The 13968-nt window shown below is 34.3% G+C and overlaps 1 protein-coding gene across 2 annotated transcripts in view; it reads left to right on the top strand.

Moving 5' to 3' along the window:
- Positions 1-457: 457 nt before the first annotated feature.
- LOC136036231 (mitochondrial glycine transporter-like) overlaps positions 458-13968 on the top strand; it is a 37996-nt gene continuing 24485 nt past the window's right edge. Inside the window, exons 1-2 of one of the 2 annotated variants that reach the window (XM_065718327.1) lie at positions 458-685; positions 8585-8776. In XM_065718327.1, coding sequence (XP_065574399.1) covers positions 683-685; positions 8585-8776 — 195 coding nt within the window. In that variant the 5' untranslated portion in view covers positions 458-682. The remainder of the gene's footprint in view (positions 686-8584; positions 8777-13968) is intronic. The other variant, XM_065718328.1, reaches the window with a different exon arrangement.

Genomic DNA, 13968 nt, shown 5'->3' with positions numbered 1-13968 from the left:
CACACACTGAAAGTTTCAGTTTAATGCCTTAGACACTTCTTGGTACACTGCTGTTAGGTCCTTTTGACAACTTTCATGCATACAATGTGTTTTGACTTAGTTCAACACCCTCTCACTATTCCCTGAAATTTAAATCTTACCTAATCTTAGTTTTCATTGTGATCAATGAAAATTTCACCATCAGTCAAAATTTTCATCAATGATTAGTGAAAATTATTCACCTTATCTATCACGCCCTTCACCCTGCTGATCGTGGGGTGAAGGATGTGAATCATCATGAGGCTTTAGGGAAGAAAGCAAAAGAAAGGAACTTTCGTCAAACGCAAAGGTTACACAAAAAGACATTTACGCGAAATCCAAACCTTTTAGTAGAATACTACTATTTTTTCCGCGAAATGGAAACTTATATAACTGTTAAATTGAAACATGAAAAAATCATTTGTGGTACAATTTCGATGTAAAATCGGTATGAGGAATTTAAGCTGTCGGCAATTCTACTTTACTTCTGGCATTTTTTGAATGGCTATTACATGAATTTTTGCTTATAGAATTCCCAAAGCCTTGGACTTAGTTCTTCATAGTCAGATTGCCATATGAGTGCAGACAATTAAAAGAATCTTCCAGAAAAAGCACCTACTAGTTTTATTTCTCAATTAGATTCTTTTCTGCATTATTTTTTTTTATGGTGGGTTGATTTCATGTTTTTACTGCACTAGGCTAAGTTCATTGTCTGGGTGAAGATGCTTTTTGGGTAAATATATCACAGTTCATATAACTGACTTATTAATAAAGTGAACATACCACTTGATGTTTTTTTTATGAATATAATAATTGCTTCTAGCCTATTACAAATTCAAATTTAAGCACTTTTTGGTTCTCAAAAATGACAGATTTCAATTAAAGTATGAGCTATTGGTCATTTTTGACAAAATTTTTGCTCAGTGCTGTTGTCTTGGTTGTTTTCAGCAAAATAATACTACATTTTCTCTTCACCAAAATTAGGCTATTTATAGTTAGGTTAGCTCAAAAAGTGCTTGAATTTGAATTTGCAATAGAAGTGATTATTACATTCATAAAGAGCATAAAAAAAGCATCAAGTGGTATATTCACTTTATTGGTAAGTCAATTTTATAAACTGTAATACAGGCTAGCCTATTTAGCCTACTGATTTTTGTTGCTTTTAATTTGGTTGGGTAGATTTGCAGTTTAGGGTTTTTTGTTATCTTAAAAATATTCAAGATTAATGAACAGAACTTGTTATAGTGAATTTATCTAAAATATAACCCATGAAGGTGTTAGGCTATAATGATTCAATCTCTCTATACTAATTTCTACAGCTTTGAAGCTATAAATGTGCTGGGTCCATCCCTAGGCTATCTAAATTTTGGCAAATCAGATTTTACCTTAGGCTAATTTTGGGTTATCAATTGTTTTCATTGAATCTATCTAAAAAAAATATGCAATTCCTATTATTAAAAAATAAATTAAGGTTATAGTTTAACTAGTTTAGCCCTATGGCAAAGTGACTGGTAGTTGGCCACAAACCTAATCTTGGCCAGAATGAATGAATGAATGAACTTTATTACCCGTAAAGTATAAAAAACACAAAGTACAGAGTATTATGAATAAATAAACAAAAACAAATACAATAAACAGCGAAGAAATACAAAATTGAAACTAATAAAAGACAATATGGATTAATCAACCAGTATCAATATGGAAAAAAGGCTGCAGAGGGTCATAAATGTGAATAAAGTTGACAGTATTTTTACATAAATCATCACTGGGAGACCGAATCCGAGAAGGCACATCTACTAAACCAAATCAAGCAATTATTTTTTTCTTTCGGTGCCATCTAGGAAGCCGGAGGAGGAATTTGCAATATCTGAAATAAGCCGTACGTAGAGTATGTCGATCTTTCTTACAAAACAGATGAGCCATACCTGATAAAAACAAAAGCACAGGGGCGCAATAAGCATTATAAATCATGCACAAACCGTTGCGGTTATAACGGCTTTTGTTTGGGGATATTTTTCCGTAAGCGACGCGTAGGTTTTTCACGGCTTGATTCACTAGGGATGAACAGGTAGCGGAAAGTGTTGGGCCAAAACACAGACCAAGCCAACTAACTAAAGAAGAACATGGTAGAACTGCAGTCCCAGTAACGAATGGAGCGACCGCATAAGGGCTATTACAACAAATAAACTCGCATTTAGACGCATTAACTGACAGTCCAATCTTAGATAGTTCATTGGTTAATATAGTAAAATTAGAAAGCAGTCCACAGCGAGTCCGGGCAACAAGAAGAACGTCATCTGCATATGCAATAGAAGACAAACCAGTATTACCGTAAAAAACCGAACTTCTAAGGGGACGCAGGCACGATGCAAGCACGCATTTAAATATACTAGGAGACAATACGGCACCTTGCCAAACTCCCTTATTAATTTTTACCGGGTCAGATATTTGGCCATTCCAGGTAACTTGAATTTTAGACTTTGAATACCAAGAAGACAATAAACTTAGTACAGAAGGATTAACACCTGAAGACACAAGGGAAAATAGAGCCTGAGAGTGTACAATATTGTCGAAAGCTCCAGAAATATCAACAGTAAGACAGTATAAAGACATTTTAGCTTTTACTGCATCTTTCATGAGTCGGCTTAAAACATGATGTGCATGGGAGCAACTGAAACTTTTCCGAAAACCAAATTGAAAAGGCGTAAAATCACAATTCGACTCAATTTCTGGTAGTAACAAATGTTCAAGCAACTTACTTAAGAAACACGATACTGTAATGGGACGATAATTCATACATGACGTGGGGTCCTTGCCTTGCTTTTGAATAGACGTTACATGGCCACAAAGGAAACTATCAGGAACAAGCGACTGTGCTAAGCAAGACTGGAAAAATATTTGTAAATGGTTAAGTAGAGCAGGACAATCATAAGCAAAAAATCGGTAAGAAAGGCCGTCACCATCAAGGCTATTTGAACACTTAATTTTTCTTAAAGCCCGGCGAATTTCAGATATTGCTACAGGCTGGTGAATCTTTGATTAGATTGCAGTATGTCCAATACTCAGTCAAAATACTTTAATCTTGTCACCCAATCAATATACAATCTCAGCCAGAGACTTGCTTTTTCTTGGTTGCTTCCAAAAAACCTGTTTAGACATTCTTTGCTGAGATCTATGACTCAAGCTCTTTGTCTCATTATTAGACATTTTAATGTCTTGAAATTTGTTATTTTAAACTGGATTTTCAGAGAGAAAATAGTGGATCCAGGATTTTCCTTTGGATGGGGGGGGGGGTGCATAATAGGCTGCTTAGATAAACTTACAAACAAAGAAATACCTGTAATTTAAAGGGAACCTCAACAATTATGTGTTGTAGGTAGGTAGTAGAAATGGTCTAAAGTGCTAAAGAGGTTAGCCTTTATTTTAATGTTTTAGGATGAATAGAGGAGGTGATATCATTGGCAGGTGGTCATAATTCCTTAATGTGGCTGAATTAGTGCAATGGATGTTTTCTAAATTTGTGTAGATATATTTGTTATATGGTTTTAAGATATATTAAATTTGTTTTAAGCATCTGAAATTCATTCATGTAAGTTTCTTCACCTCAAAGTAGCCCAGTCTTCAAATGACAGCTAGATCTTTCAATCTGAACAGGGGTGGATCCAAGGAGGGCATGGGGGTTATTTACTTTCTATTATACAAATCCCCTAAAAAAGAACTAGGCTATGTTGTAAAACCCACCCCTCTTTGCAAAAAAAAGCAAACCCAAAAAACCAAATAGACAGCCAAAAAAGTAATGATAGGCCTATCAACATCTTTGCCTCAGTGCCATAGCAAGACTCAAAAACAAATTTTTGACAGTGAAAAGAAGTAGATATTTTGCTTTTCAGTCCTGTTGTGACAGTACAATCCTGAAATATCATTTTGACAGCCTACAGAAGTTAGGATTTTAAATTTCTCCTTCTTGTTATTACAAAATGAAGATTTTTGCCTTGCAGTTGGCTTTTGTGGTAATACAGACAGATTCTATTGATAAACCTAAATTTAATTAAATACTTTTTGGCAGTATGCAACATTAGCAAAATCTAACAGAGACTGCACAAAGTGATTAAAATCTTGTTTCAAACTTGTTTGCAAAAAGAAGAATCTTAATATTAAAAAATTTATGAAAAACTCAACTATTAAAAATCAAATCAATTACAAAAAAATTACTTTTGTCCAGATCCAAACCAGAGCAAGCAGTCCCAACCACAAATCCAACACCATGTCATAGGGGTGCACCTCCATGCTCTCCTTGGATCCACCCCTGTTCAGATTGAAAGATCTAGCTGTCATTTGAAGACTGGGCTGCTCTGAGGTGAAGACACTTACATGAATGAATTTTGGATGCTTAAAACAAATTTAATATATCTTAAAACCATATACAAATATATCTACACAAATTTAGGAAACATCCATTGCACTAATTCAGCCACATTAAGGAATTCTGACCACCTGCAAATGATCTATCTTGAAGATGCAATTAAAGAGATTCAAAGAAGAAACAAAACCTGGTAAAGATCTAGTTTGACAACTTATGATTGATAGCATATCTTCCTTTTAAGTTTTAAAACCTAAAAAGAACAGAAAATATTCTGTATATGAAAGGGATTGTCTCTCCCTCAACACCCCACTCTTTACAGTAAAACATCATACAAGAATTCTAGCAAATTCCCCTGTTGTAAAATTTCTCATGAAAAATGTCACCAGCAGAAAATCTCCCCTACTCAAAAAATGTACATATACTTCCCTATAATAAGCTATGTAAGCAACAGGCAAATTTTATAACTTAGACCTATTACCAGGAGGATTGTGGTATCTCAAAAGATATAATCGTTCAGCCTTTCAACTATTCTGAACAAAATAATACTTCTACTACTAACAAATTACCACAGCACCAAGCCACCTGAGGCCAACACAGCTAAGCTCAATCTTCTTCCATCCCAATCTATTCAAAGCTTCCCTATTTACTCTCTCCCAGAAAATTCCCATTTCATTTAAAAATTTCTTTATGAAATCCTCCCACCCCAACCATGGATGAACAGCTTTCTGTTTAGCCATAGATGGCTGGCCAAAAAGGAAAATCTTTGGTAATCTGTCATCCTTCTTCTGCAAAGCGTGCCCTAGCCATCTTAACCTTTCTCTCATTACAGCCATAGAAAGCAGGATGCTATCTCAAAATTTCAATTGGATCATTCTGGTAAAAGAATTCTAGTTGTGGATTCCTTCCAGATTTTTTTTGTATAGGCTACAATTCCACCTCGAAAATAGCTTACTCCTTTAGCATACTTATATTTGAAGAAAGATCTAGTTTCACTTAAGTTGTGATCCTTTTTAAGATCACAAAGGATCCCAACATGCAGCAAATATTTTTGGGGCCTTCCCCTCCAATGAAAATATTTTCCCACATAAATTTTTGCTATTGACAATTTTATTAAGAACTTAAATGTTTGGGTGGTTCTTTTTCAAATCATCACATACAACTTTTTATTATATTTAGCTAATGCCCAAACTTCTTTGTTTTTTTTTCCACTTAAGAAAAACAGAAAAACTTTTTTGCTGAAAGAAGTAGACCTAGTCCTTTTTTTATAAGTCAAAAGTGATTGGAGATCAATCAGCCATAGGGGTATATTTTCCTTGGGTGAATACCCCCCCCCACTGGAACAAAAAATAGAATCATCATTAAACACTTTCAGAAACGCTTAGGCTTATTAGCCAAGCCAGAATCAACCCTGCTCTAAATGGGTACCTAAAGAAATCTGGAGAAACTAATCAGGAAAGATGTGCAAAAGCGCAGGATGGTTTCTCCCCACCCTCCCTTGCACGTGTTGACTGAAGGGCCACAAAACAGAGATCAGCACTGCTGGTTTGGGCCCGTCATAATTACTACCTTTCATTTTGACCTTGTTATCATTTTTGCTTTCACTTGTCCTCTAAAGGCAAGATTCTTTGCTCCTCACTTTCATTTTTGACATGTTCTGATACTCACTTTTGCATGCCTGCTAACTAGATAATCATTTCGTCTCTGCTTTCATTTTTAACACATTTTGATTCTTCCTGTTGCTTGAAATTCTTGCTGTCGCTTATCTCCTAGCCACATTATTTGTGGTTCATACAAAAAACGTTTTGTACAAAAAATAAAAAAATCTAATTACCTTTTTAAGAAACCAAAAATTGGAGGGCAATTAGGCCTCCTCCCCCACCCCCTTTTTTTCAATCAAAATCGTCTGATCAAAACTATGAGATAGCCATTTAGCAAAAAAAAATGCAAATTTTGTTTTAATTTATTTATGTGTGGTGATCCAAAATCTAAGCATGCATTAATTCAAAACGTTCAGAAATTAAATATAAAAAAAAGAAGTTTTTTTTTAACTGCAAGTAAGGAGCAACATCAAAACTTAAAATGACCAGAAATTATTCTGTATATGAAAGGGGTTGTCCCCATTGTCCCCTCCGCAACGTCTTGCTCTTTATGCTAAAGTTTTTTTTTATTGTTTTAAAAGGTAGAGTTGTGACAGTCATCTACTGGTGAAGTTTTTCATGGGGAGAATTTCCCATGGAAGGGAAGTTTCTAGGGGGTAAATTTTTCATGAGAAATTTTATACCAGGGGAATTTGCTAGAATTCTTATACAGAGTTTTACTGTAAAGAGCAGGACGTCGAGGGAGGGACAACCCCTTTCATATATGGAATATTTTCTGTTCTTTTTAAGTTTTCAAACTTAAAAGGAAGATATACTATTAACCATAAGTTGTCGACCTAGATCTTACTAGGGGTTTTGTTTCTTTTTTAAATCTCTTTGATTGCATCTTCAAGATAGATCATTGACAAGTGGTCAGAATTCCTTGATGTGTCTGAATTAGTGCAATAGATGTTTCCTAAATTTATGTAGATATATTTGTTATATGGTTTTAAGATATATTAAATTTGTTTTAAGCATCTGAAATTCATTCATGTAAGTGTCTTCACTTCAAAACAGCCCAGTCTTCAAATGACGGCTAGATCTTTCAATCTGAGCAGGGGTGGATCCAAAGAGGGCACAGGGGGTGCACCCCCCCATGACATGGTGTTGGATTTGTGGTTGGGATTGCTTGCTCTGGTTTGGGTCTGGACGAAAGTAATTTTTTTGTAATTGATTTTTAATAGTTGAGTTTTTCAATTTTTTAATATTAAGACTGTTTCTTTTTGAAAACAAGTTTGAATTTAATTGTACAATTTTCATCAAAATTACACCTATTTTGGAGACATTTAGCCCCTTTTTTTAAAACTTGTGTAAAAATTGTGGAAGCTACTGTTATTGTTTCATTTTTTGCTAGTAATTTCTGCAGCAGAACTTTAAAATAAGTCAGCTTTCCATATTAGAATCAGCATAAATTATATATTTTTTTTGCGGCATAGATTGTAATCAAAACTTTGTTTCTTAGAGTTTTAGTTCTATTGGCAAGAGTTTCTTTTTATTTTTTTTTTTTTTACCAAGAAGTGTCTCTCATCTAGAGGCTTTATCCCCCCCCCTTCACCCCTAGAAATATCCACTTACCCTGGCCCATTGTAGCTGATGTGCAATTACACACCACTGTATCAATTGAAGCCTGAAATGAATCACCTCTGTTAAATGAAGCTGAAAATAATTGTCTTTATTGACTGTCTGTTTTGTATGGACTTTAGGCATATTTAGTATTGAATTCACTACCTTTTGGCTTTATGGCCTCTGAAATTAGCATGCCCAACATTTAGTTTTTCAGTAATTCTGAATCACCTATCTACCTCAGAATTTTCAATTAGGGTGTTTAAACTGTTTTTTTTTTTTTTTTGAAATTAGGAAAGTTTTCTGAGGCTCATAATTTTTGTTTGGTAGCTTCAAGCTGAATACATTTTAATTGTTTAACAATTTTTTTTAGAGTTTAGGTTACTATGGGGATGAGTTACTCCTTGCTTACAGTTCTTTACTGCAAAGCATTCAATGCATGAAAATAAACGGGGAGCAGGCTTTCCATTTTGCTGGAGCTTAGGGAAATAGCCAATTACAGTATATACAGCTTGTTTGTTTAAAACGCTAAAAAGAAATAGAGAAAAAAGAAGACATAGAAAAAAGATTAGCCCCATTGTCAAATTTGAATTAGGGAGGCTTAAAATACAAAACCTCTTGTATTTTTCATTTTTAATTCCCCTTTCCTAGAAAAGTCTCTGACTTTCGCCCTACCAAGCATTTTACAGAGTGTATCAATGTGTGCTTGAATATGAAAAAGGTGTAATTATACATACACTCAAGGGGAGATTGAGGATACTCCTCCTTTCGCCAGATTTGTTCCAAGTATCAAGAAATTCACTTGAAAATAAAAACATGGCAAAAATTGCAATTTTTGTTTTCCCCATCAGGAAAATCTTGGATGCCCTCCCTTCCCATTCCTACAAATGTTGGACCTTTGTGCAATTATGACTAATATCAACTTTTTTTTATATATACTATATCCTTTAGGATGCTCTTGATTTCTGTTATAAGATATCAGTTGAATTGTAATTGATTTAAGGGAAACATAGCCAATCCAATTTTATCAGGATGTATATCCGGTAGCCTGTCAACTTTAATGCTTCAACCATTTGATGTTTTAAAAACAAGGTTGCAAGATCCTGGGAAACATGAACCACGAAGCTTGTTTAAGGTGTTTACTGGTTTGGTTAAAAAGGAAGGCATATCATCCCTATGGCGAGGAACTACTCCTGTAAGTATTAACATTAACAAATATAATCTATCTCTGACCAGTAAAGACGGTTTTGAAGAGAAGGTATTTATCTTATAAAATATACCAAATAGTATTGTAATTACGCGGGACCAGGGTTAGCGATTTGTGGGCCCAAGGTCAGACTCATCAGGAAAATGACAGTTTTGATAAAAAGGACTGTTGGATTTCTGTGGTTTTAAATTTTACGTGTGTAGAAACTACAGCGAACAGGATTAGGGCTAATGCCCCCTACATCTTGCAACGACCAGAACGTCATTTGTGATGATACCAAATAGTATTGTAATTACGCGGGACCAGGCTTAGCGATTTGTGGGCCCAAGGTCAGACTCATCAGGAAAATGACAGTTTTGATGAAAAGGACTGTTGGATTTCTGTGGTTTTAAATTTTACGTGTGTAGAAACTACAGCGAACAGGATTAGGGCTAATGCCCCCTACATCTTGCAACGACCAGAACGTCATTTGTGATGATACCAAATAGTATTGTAATTACGCGGGACCAGGCTTAGCGATTTGTGGGCCCAAGGTCAGACTCATCAGGAAAATGACAGTTTTGATAAAAAGGACTGTTGGATTTCTGTGGTTTTAAATTTTACGTGCGTAGAAACTACAGCAAACAGGAGTAGGGCTAATGCCCCCTACATCTTGCAACGACCAGAACGTCATTTGTGATGCTACACCGTTAATAAATACAAAAATGCTCAGACTCTCAGGAATGAATTTCAGTATATAGTTAATTGTCAACCTGCATTTTATTAGGTCTTTTCAGTAATCTTGTTTAATGCAATGATTTTTTGTTTGTTTGATGCTATGACAAATAAAAGTCAAAGCTCGAACTAAAAATTGTTTTCAGCAGAGTGGAAATGACGTTCTGGCCTTAACATTGCAGAGGGGGCGTTTACCCTACTCCTGTTTGCTGTGGTTTCTGTTTGTTTTAAGCTTAACTTGATTATTTGTTGTAATTTCTTTTTGTTTTAAGTTTCACTTATTGAAAAGGATTTATATTCTTTCATACATGGATTATTAATTGACTTTATCTTTGGTTGCCTTAGGTTTAATACAGCTATTGACCTGGTTTTGGAAATTAATTTTGTGGATAAACTTTTTTCAAATTAATCTATAGGAAAAATCTAAAGAAATTGAGATATGGATATTTTCCTGTAGACTATCTGTAGGAATAAGCAAAACTAGCGCATTATGAATAACAACATAAGATTTTTTGTACAGCAGAAACATAAGTGCACTAGGATGTTTTTTTCATGATATAAAAATCGAAAATTTTTGAATGTTTTGTATATGCTTTGAATTTACTTAATTTGGAATGACTTTTAAAAATTGCACAGGGCTGAAGTTTAATTGTTTTTGTCAAATAGTTTTTGGTAACAAACTGTAGTAAGGAGCGACCCGGCTCAATAGTAACCACATTCTAAAAAGACAGAATTTTGATACCAATGGTCACATCAAAAGAATCGTATTTTTATGCTGATTTTAAATATATATGTTTCATCAAATTTAGTCTTACCCGTCAGAAGTTACGAGCCTGAGAAAATTTGCCTTGTTTCGAAAAATAGGGGGAAATACCCCCTAAGAGTCATAGAATCTTAATGAAAATTACACCATCCAATTCAGCGTATCAGAGAACCCTACTATAAAAGTTTCAAGCTCCTATCTAGAAAATGTGGAATTTTTTTTTTGCCTAAAGCCAGATTGTGGATGCGTGTGTTTTTTTTTTAATTTTTCTTGTTTTTTTTTTCCAGGGGTAATTGTATCGACCCATCGTCCTGGAATGTCGTGAGAGGGCTCATTCTAACGGAAATTGAAAGTCCTGGTGTCCGTTTTCAGTGACCAAAAAATTGGAGGGCACCTAGGCCCCCTCCCACGCTTATTTTTTCCCAAGTCACTGAATCAAAATTTTTAGATAGCCATTTTGTTCGACATAGTCGAAAAACCTAATAAATATGTCTTTGGGGACGACTTAATCCCCAACAGTCCCCGGGGGAGGGGCTGCAAGTTACAAATTTTGACCATTGTTTACATTGGTAATAGTTATTGGGAAGAGTACAGATGTTTACAGGGGGACTTTTTCGCGTTGGGGAATGGGGAGGAGGGTCGGGGACAGAGGGTTACGTGGAAGGATCTTTCCTAGCATTATTAAAAAAAAAACAATGAAAATATAAAAAAGAGTTTTTTTCAACTGGAAGTAAGAAACAGCATTAAAACTTAAAACAAACAGAAATTATTACGTATATAAGGGGATTCGTCTCCTCCTCAATACCTCTCTATTTATGCTAAAGTGTTTTTAGTAATTTCAAGTATTTATTCTACAGCCTTTGTGATTGAGGGGTCATTCTTAAAGAATTGGAGCAAAATTCAAGCTTTAGTGTAAAGAGCGAGGTATTGACGAGGGGGAGAACCCCCTCATATACGTAATAAAAATATACAAATATAGAAGTTCGTTACGTAAGTTAATTCGTAAGTTAACATGTATTTATAACTAATAAAAACGTTCGTAAAAAAAATAAAACTTCAAGTTGCCTTTTTAAGTAACCAAAAATTGGAGGGCAACTTGGTCTCCTCCCCCATCCATTTTTTTTTTATCAAAATCATCCAATCAAAACTATGACAAAGCCATTTAGTCCAAAAAAAAAAAAAATATGCAAATTTCGTTTTAATTATTCATGTGTGGTGAGTCAAAATTAAAACATGCATTAGTTCATAAACGTTCAGAAATTAAATAAAAAGAACACGTTTTTTTAACTGCAAGTAAGGAGCGACATTAAAACTTAAAACGAGTAAAAATTATTCCGTATATGAAAGAGGTTGTCCCCTCCTCAACGCCTCGCTCTTTACGCTCAAGTTTTTTATTGTTTTAATAAGTAGAGTTGTGAGAAACAGTCAAACTTTAGTGTAAAGAGCGAGGCGTTGAGGAGGGGACAACCTCTTTCACATACGGACTAATTTCTGTTCGTTTTAAGTTTTAATGTCGCTTCTTACTTGCAGTCAACAAAACTTCTTTTTATTTAATGATGTAAAAATCGAATATTTCAGGATGTTTGCATATGCTTTGAATTTAATTAATTCGGAACTTCTGTTGCACTGGGCTGAAGTCCAATTGAATGAATTATTTGCTGTTCAGTCATGAAATGGATATTTCATGATTATAGAAAAGTTCAAATTGAAGCCGTCTTGGTAGTCTTAATTCTATAGACGTATCTTCAGTATTCGCATAATAACTTGAAATTATCCGTTCTGTAAACATAAACAGCTAGATTTCTAGTATTAAAATCATGGTTTATTAGTTGTATTTTAAGCAATATTAAAGTTTGTTTTTACAGTTTAAAATTTTGTATTACTAGTTATTGTTATTACGGCTGGTGAGAGCAATGGGTTGCATTATAAGTTTGTTATTTTTTTTTAATAGTTCTCCAGCTCTTGAAATAGAATTCCTTTTTTTCCTGGAATTTATGAGAATATGAATCCTATACTAAAGGCTATCGATATCATGACTCGATGTCACGGCTATGAAGAGCCTTGTAAATTATTGTTAGTCCAGGCTACGTAATGGCTTTTCGGTTTTGTCAGCAAGATTTTTGGTTTTTATGTGTGGGTCTTGTGTTCTTTGAAGCGATATCGCTGTCCTACCAATTATTTTCGTTTCTTCTGTCTTTCTGCTTTCTTGATTTTTTTTTCAGGAAATAGGGGTGACCAGTGCTGAAAAAACCAGTAAGCAGTACATTATTAAATGTATCAGTTGCTAGAAAACGTTTAAAGTGTTTAAGTGTTAATGTTTTTAGTGTTAAATATTTATTCTGTGACTATCCAGCTTCACTGTTTATCGGTAAAAATTATGCCTTATGCGCATTGCCGGATGTGGGTGCCTGCTTTTTAATGAGATTGCTTAAAAAACGAAGTATTTTTGATGAAAGTAAAGAGCAAACTTGGAGCTCAAAATGAACAAAAATTACTGCTTCATGGTCTGTGTAACATTTTATTGACAAACTATTTCAAACACAATGGCTTATGATATTTCCCAGTATTCTTAGAATTCTGAATAACGAACGCTTCAATGAAAACACAAAATTGGCGTAACAAAACCGAAATATAAACAGGAAAACCCTAAGTGGCCTGCAGAAAATAAAAGAATAGTTCATTAAGCTCCCAACAGTCTTTGACCGGCCATGAATTTACAATACGATTTTGACTTTCTAGAAAACTCAAGGAAGCTTAGTTTTCAGAATTCTAGAAATAAAGAAATACATCACGAGCCAATTTGTTTGAAATAGTTTTTCAAAATATGTTGGATAAACTGAGACATAATGCTTTGTTCGTTTTAATTTTCAACTTCGCTCTTTACTTGCATTAGGAAAAACTTTATTTAAAAAAAAAACAATTTTTCTAAGTTTATTTGGATTTGTCACAAAATGAGGCTATGGGGATTTTCCTTGGCATCTTTGAGGAGCTGCAAATAAAAAATTCAATTACACCTTATATTTAGACTTAGGTCCTCCCACGCCTTGAGGCGCATAAGGCAACAAGTGTTGACATCCAGGTCACTCGGTCCTCGGCCAGCGACCATTGTCTATGAAACTATTAGAAGAGTTTAAGATGTATACTTAAATATTTACAAAAATTTGTATTTCCATTAGTTTTTCTTCTTTGACTTAATACTACAACAGAACTGGTCATTGGAAATGAATCGACGCTTGAAAGAGAATATACATATAAAAAAAATATGTTCTATCCGATATTCGAACTTCTCTTAACAAAGCCACAAAACAGAGGCATCACCACTAGATTAAAGTGTCTTCTAAATAAGTGTCTTGTTTATATTATTTGCTTCTTCAGTTAACGGGTTAATTACATGCTAGAAATTTAAGACAGTAAGGTACGTAGACCTCAAAATTTATCACCGCTTGATGCGTTTTTTAATGCTCTTCCTACTATAAATCTAAAAAAAGCAGGGTGAAATTATCCGCACGTTTTAATTGAGTTTAAACATCCATCTACTATGTTTCCTGTGTGCTAGTTCCATTTATCGCAATTGATAGAATAGAATAGAATATATTTATTCACTACAAGAGCCGGAGCTAGCATTAGCATGTCATGACAAAAATAATTTATACCTTCAAAAACACTCACAGGAAAATTTAAACAAACATTATATTAATCAAAC

This window comes from Artemia franciscana, chromosome 15 (assembly GCF_032884065.1).
Source record: "Artemia franciscana chromosome 15, ASM3288406v1, whole genome shotgun sequence".
Classification (NCBI taxonomy): Eukaryota; Metazoa; Arthropoda; class Branchiopoda; order Anostraca; family Artemiidae; genus Artemia; species Artemia franciscana.
This window is presented reverse-complemented; position numbering and strand designations above follow the sequence as displayed.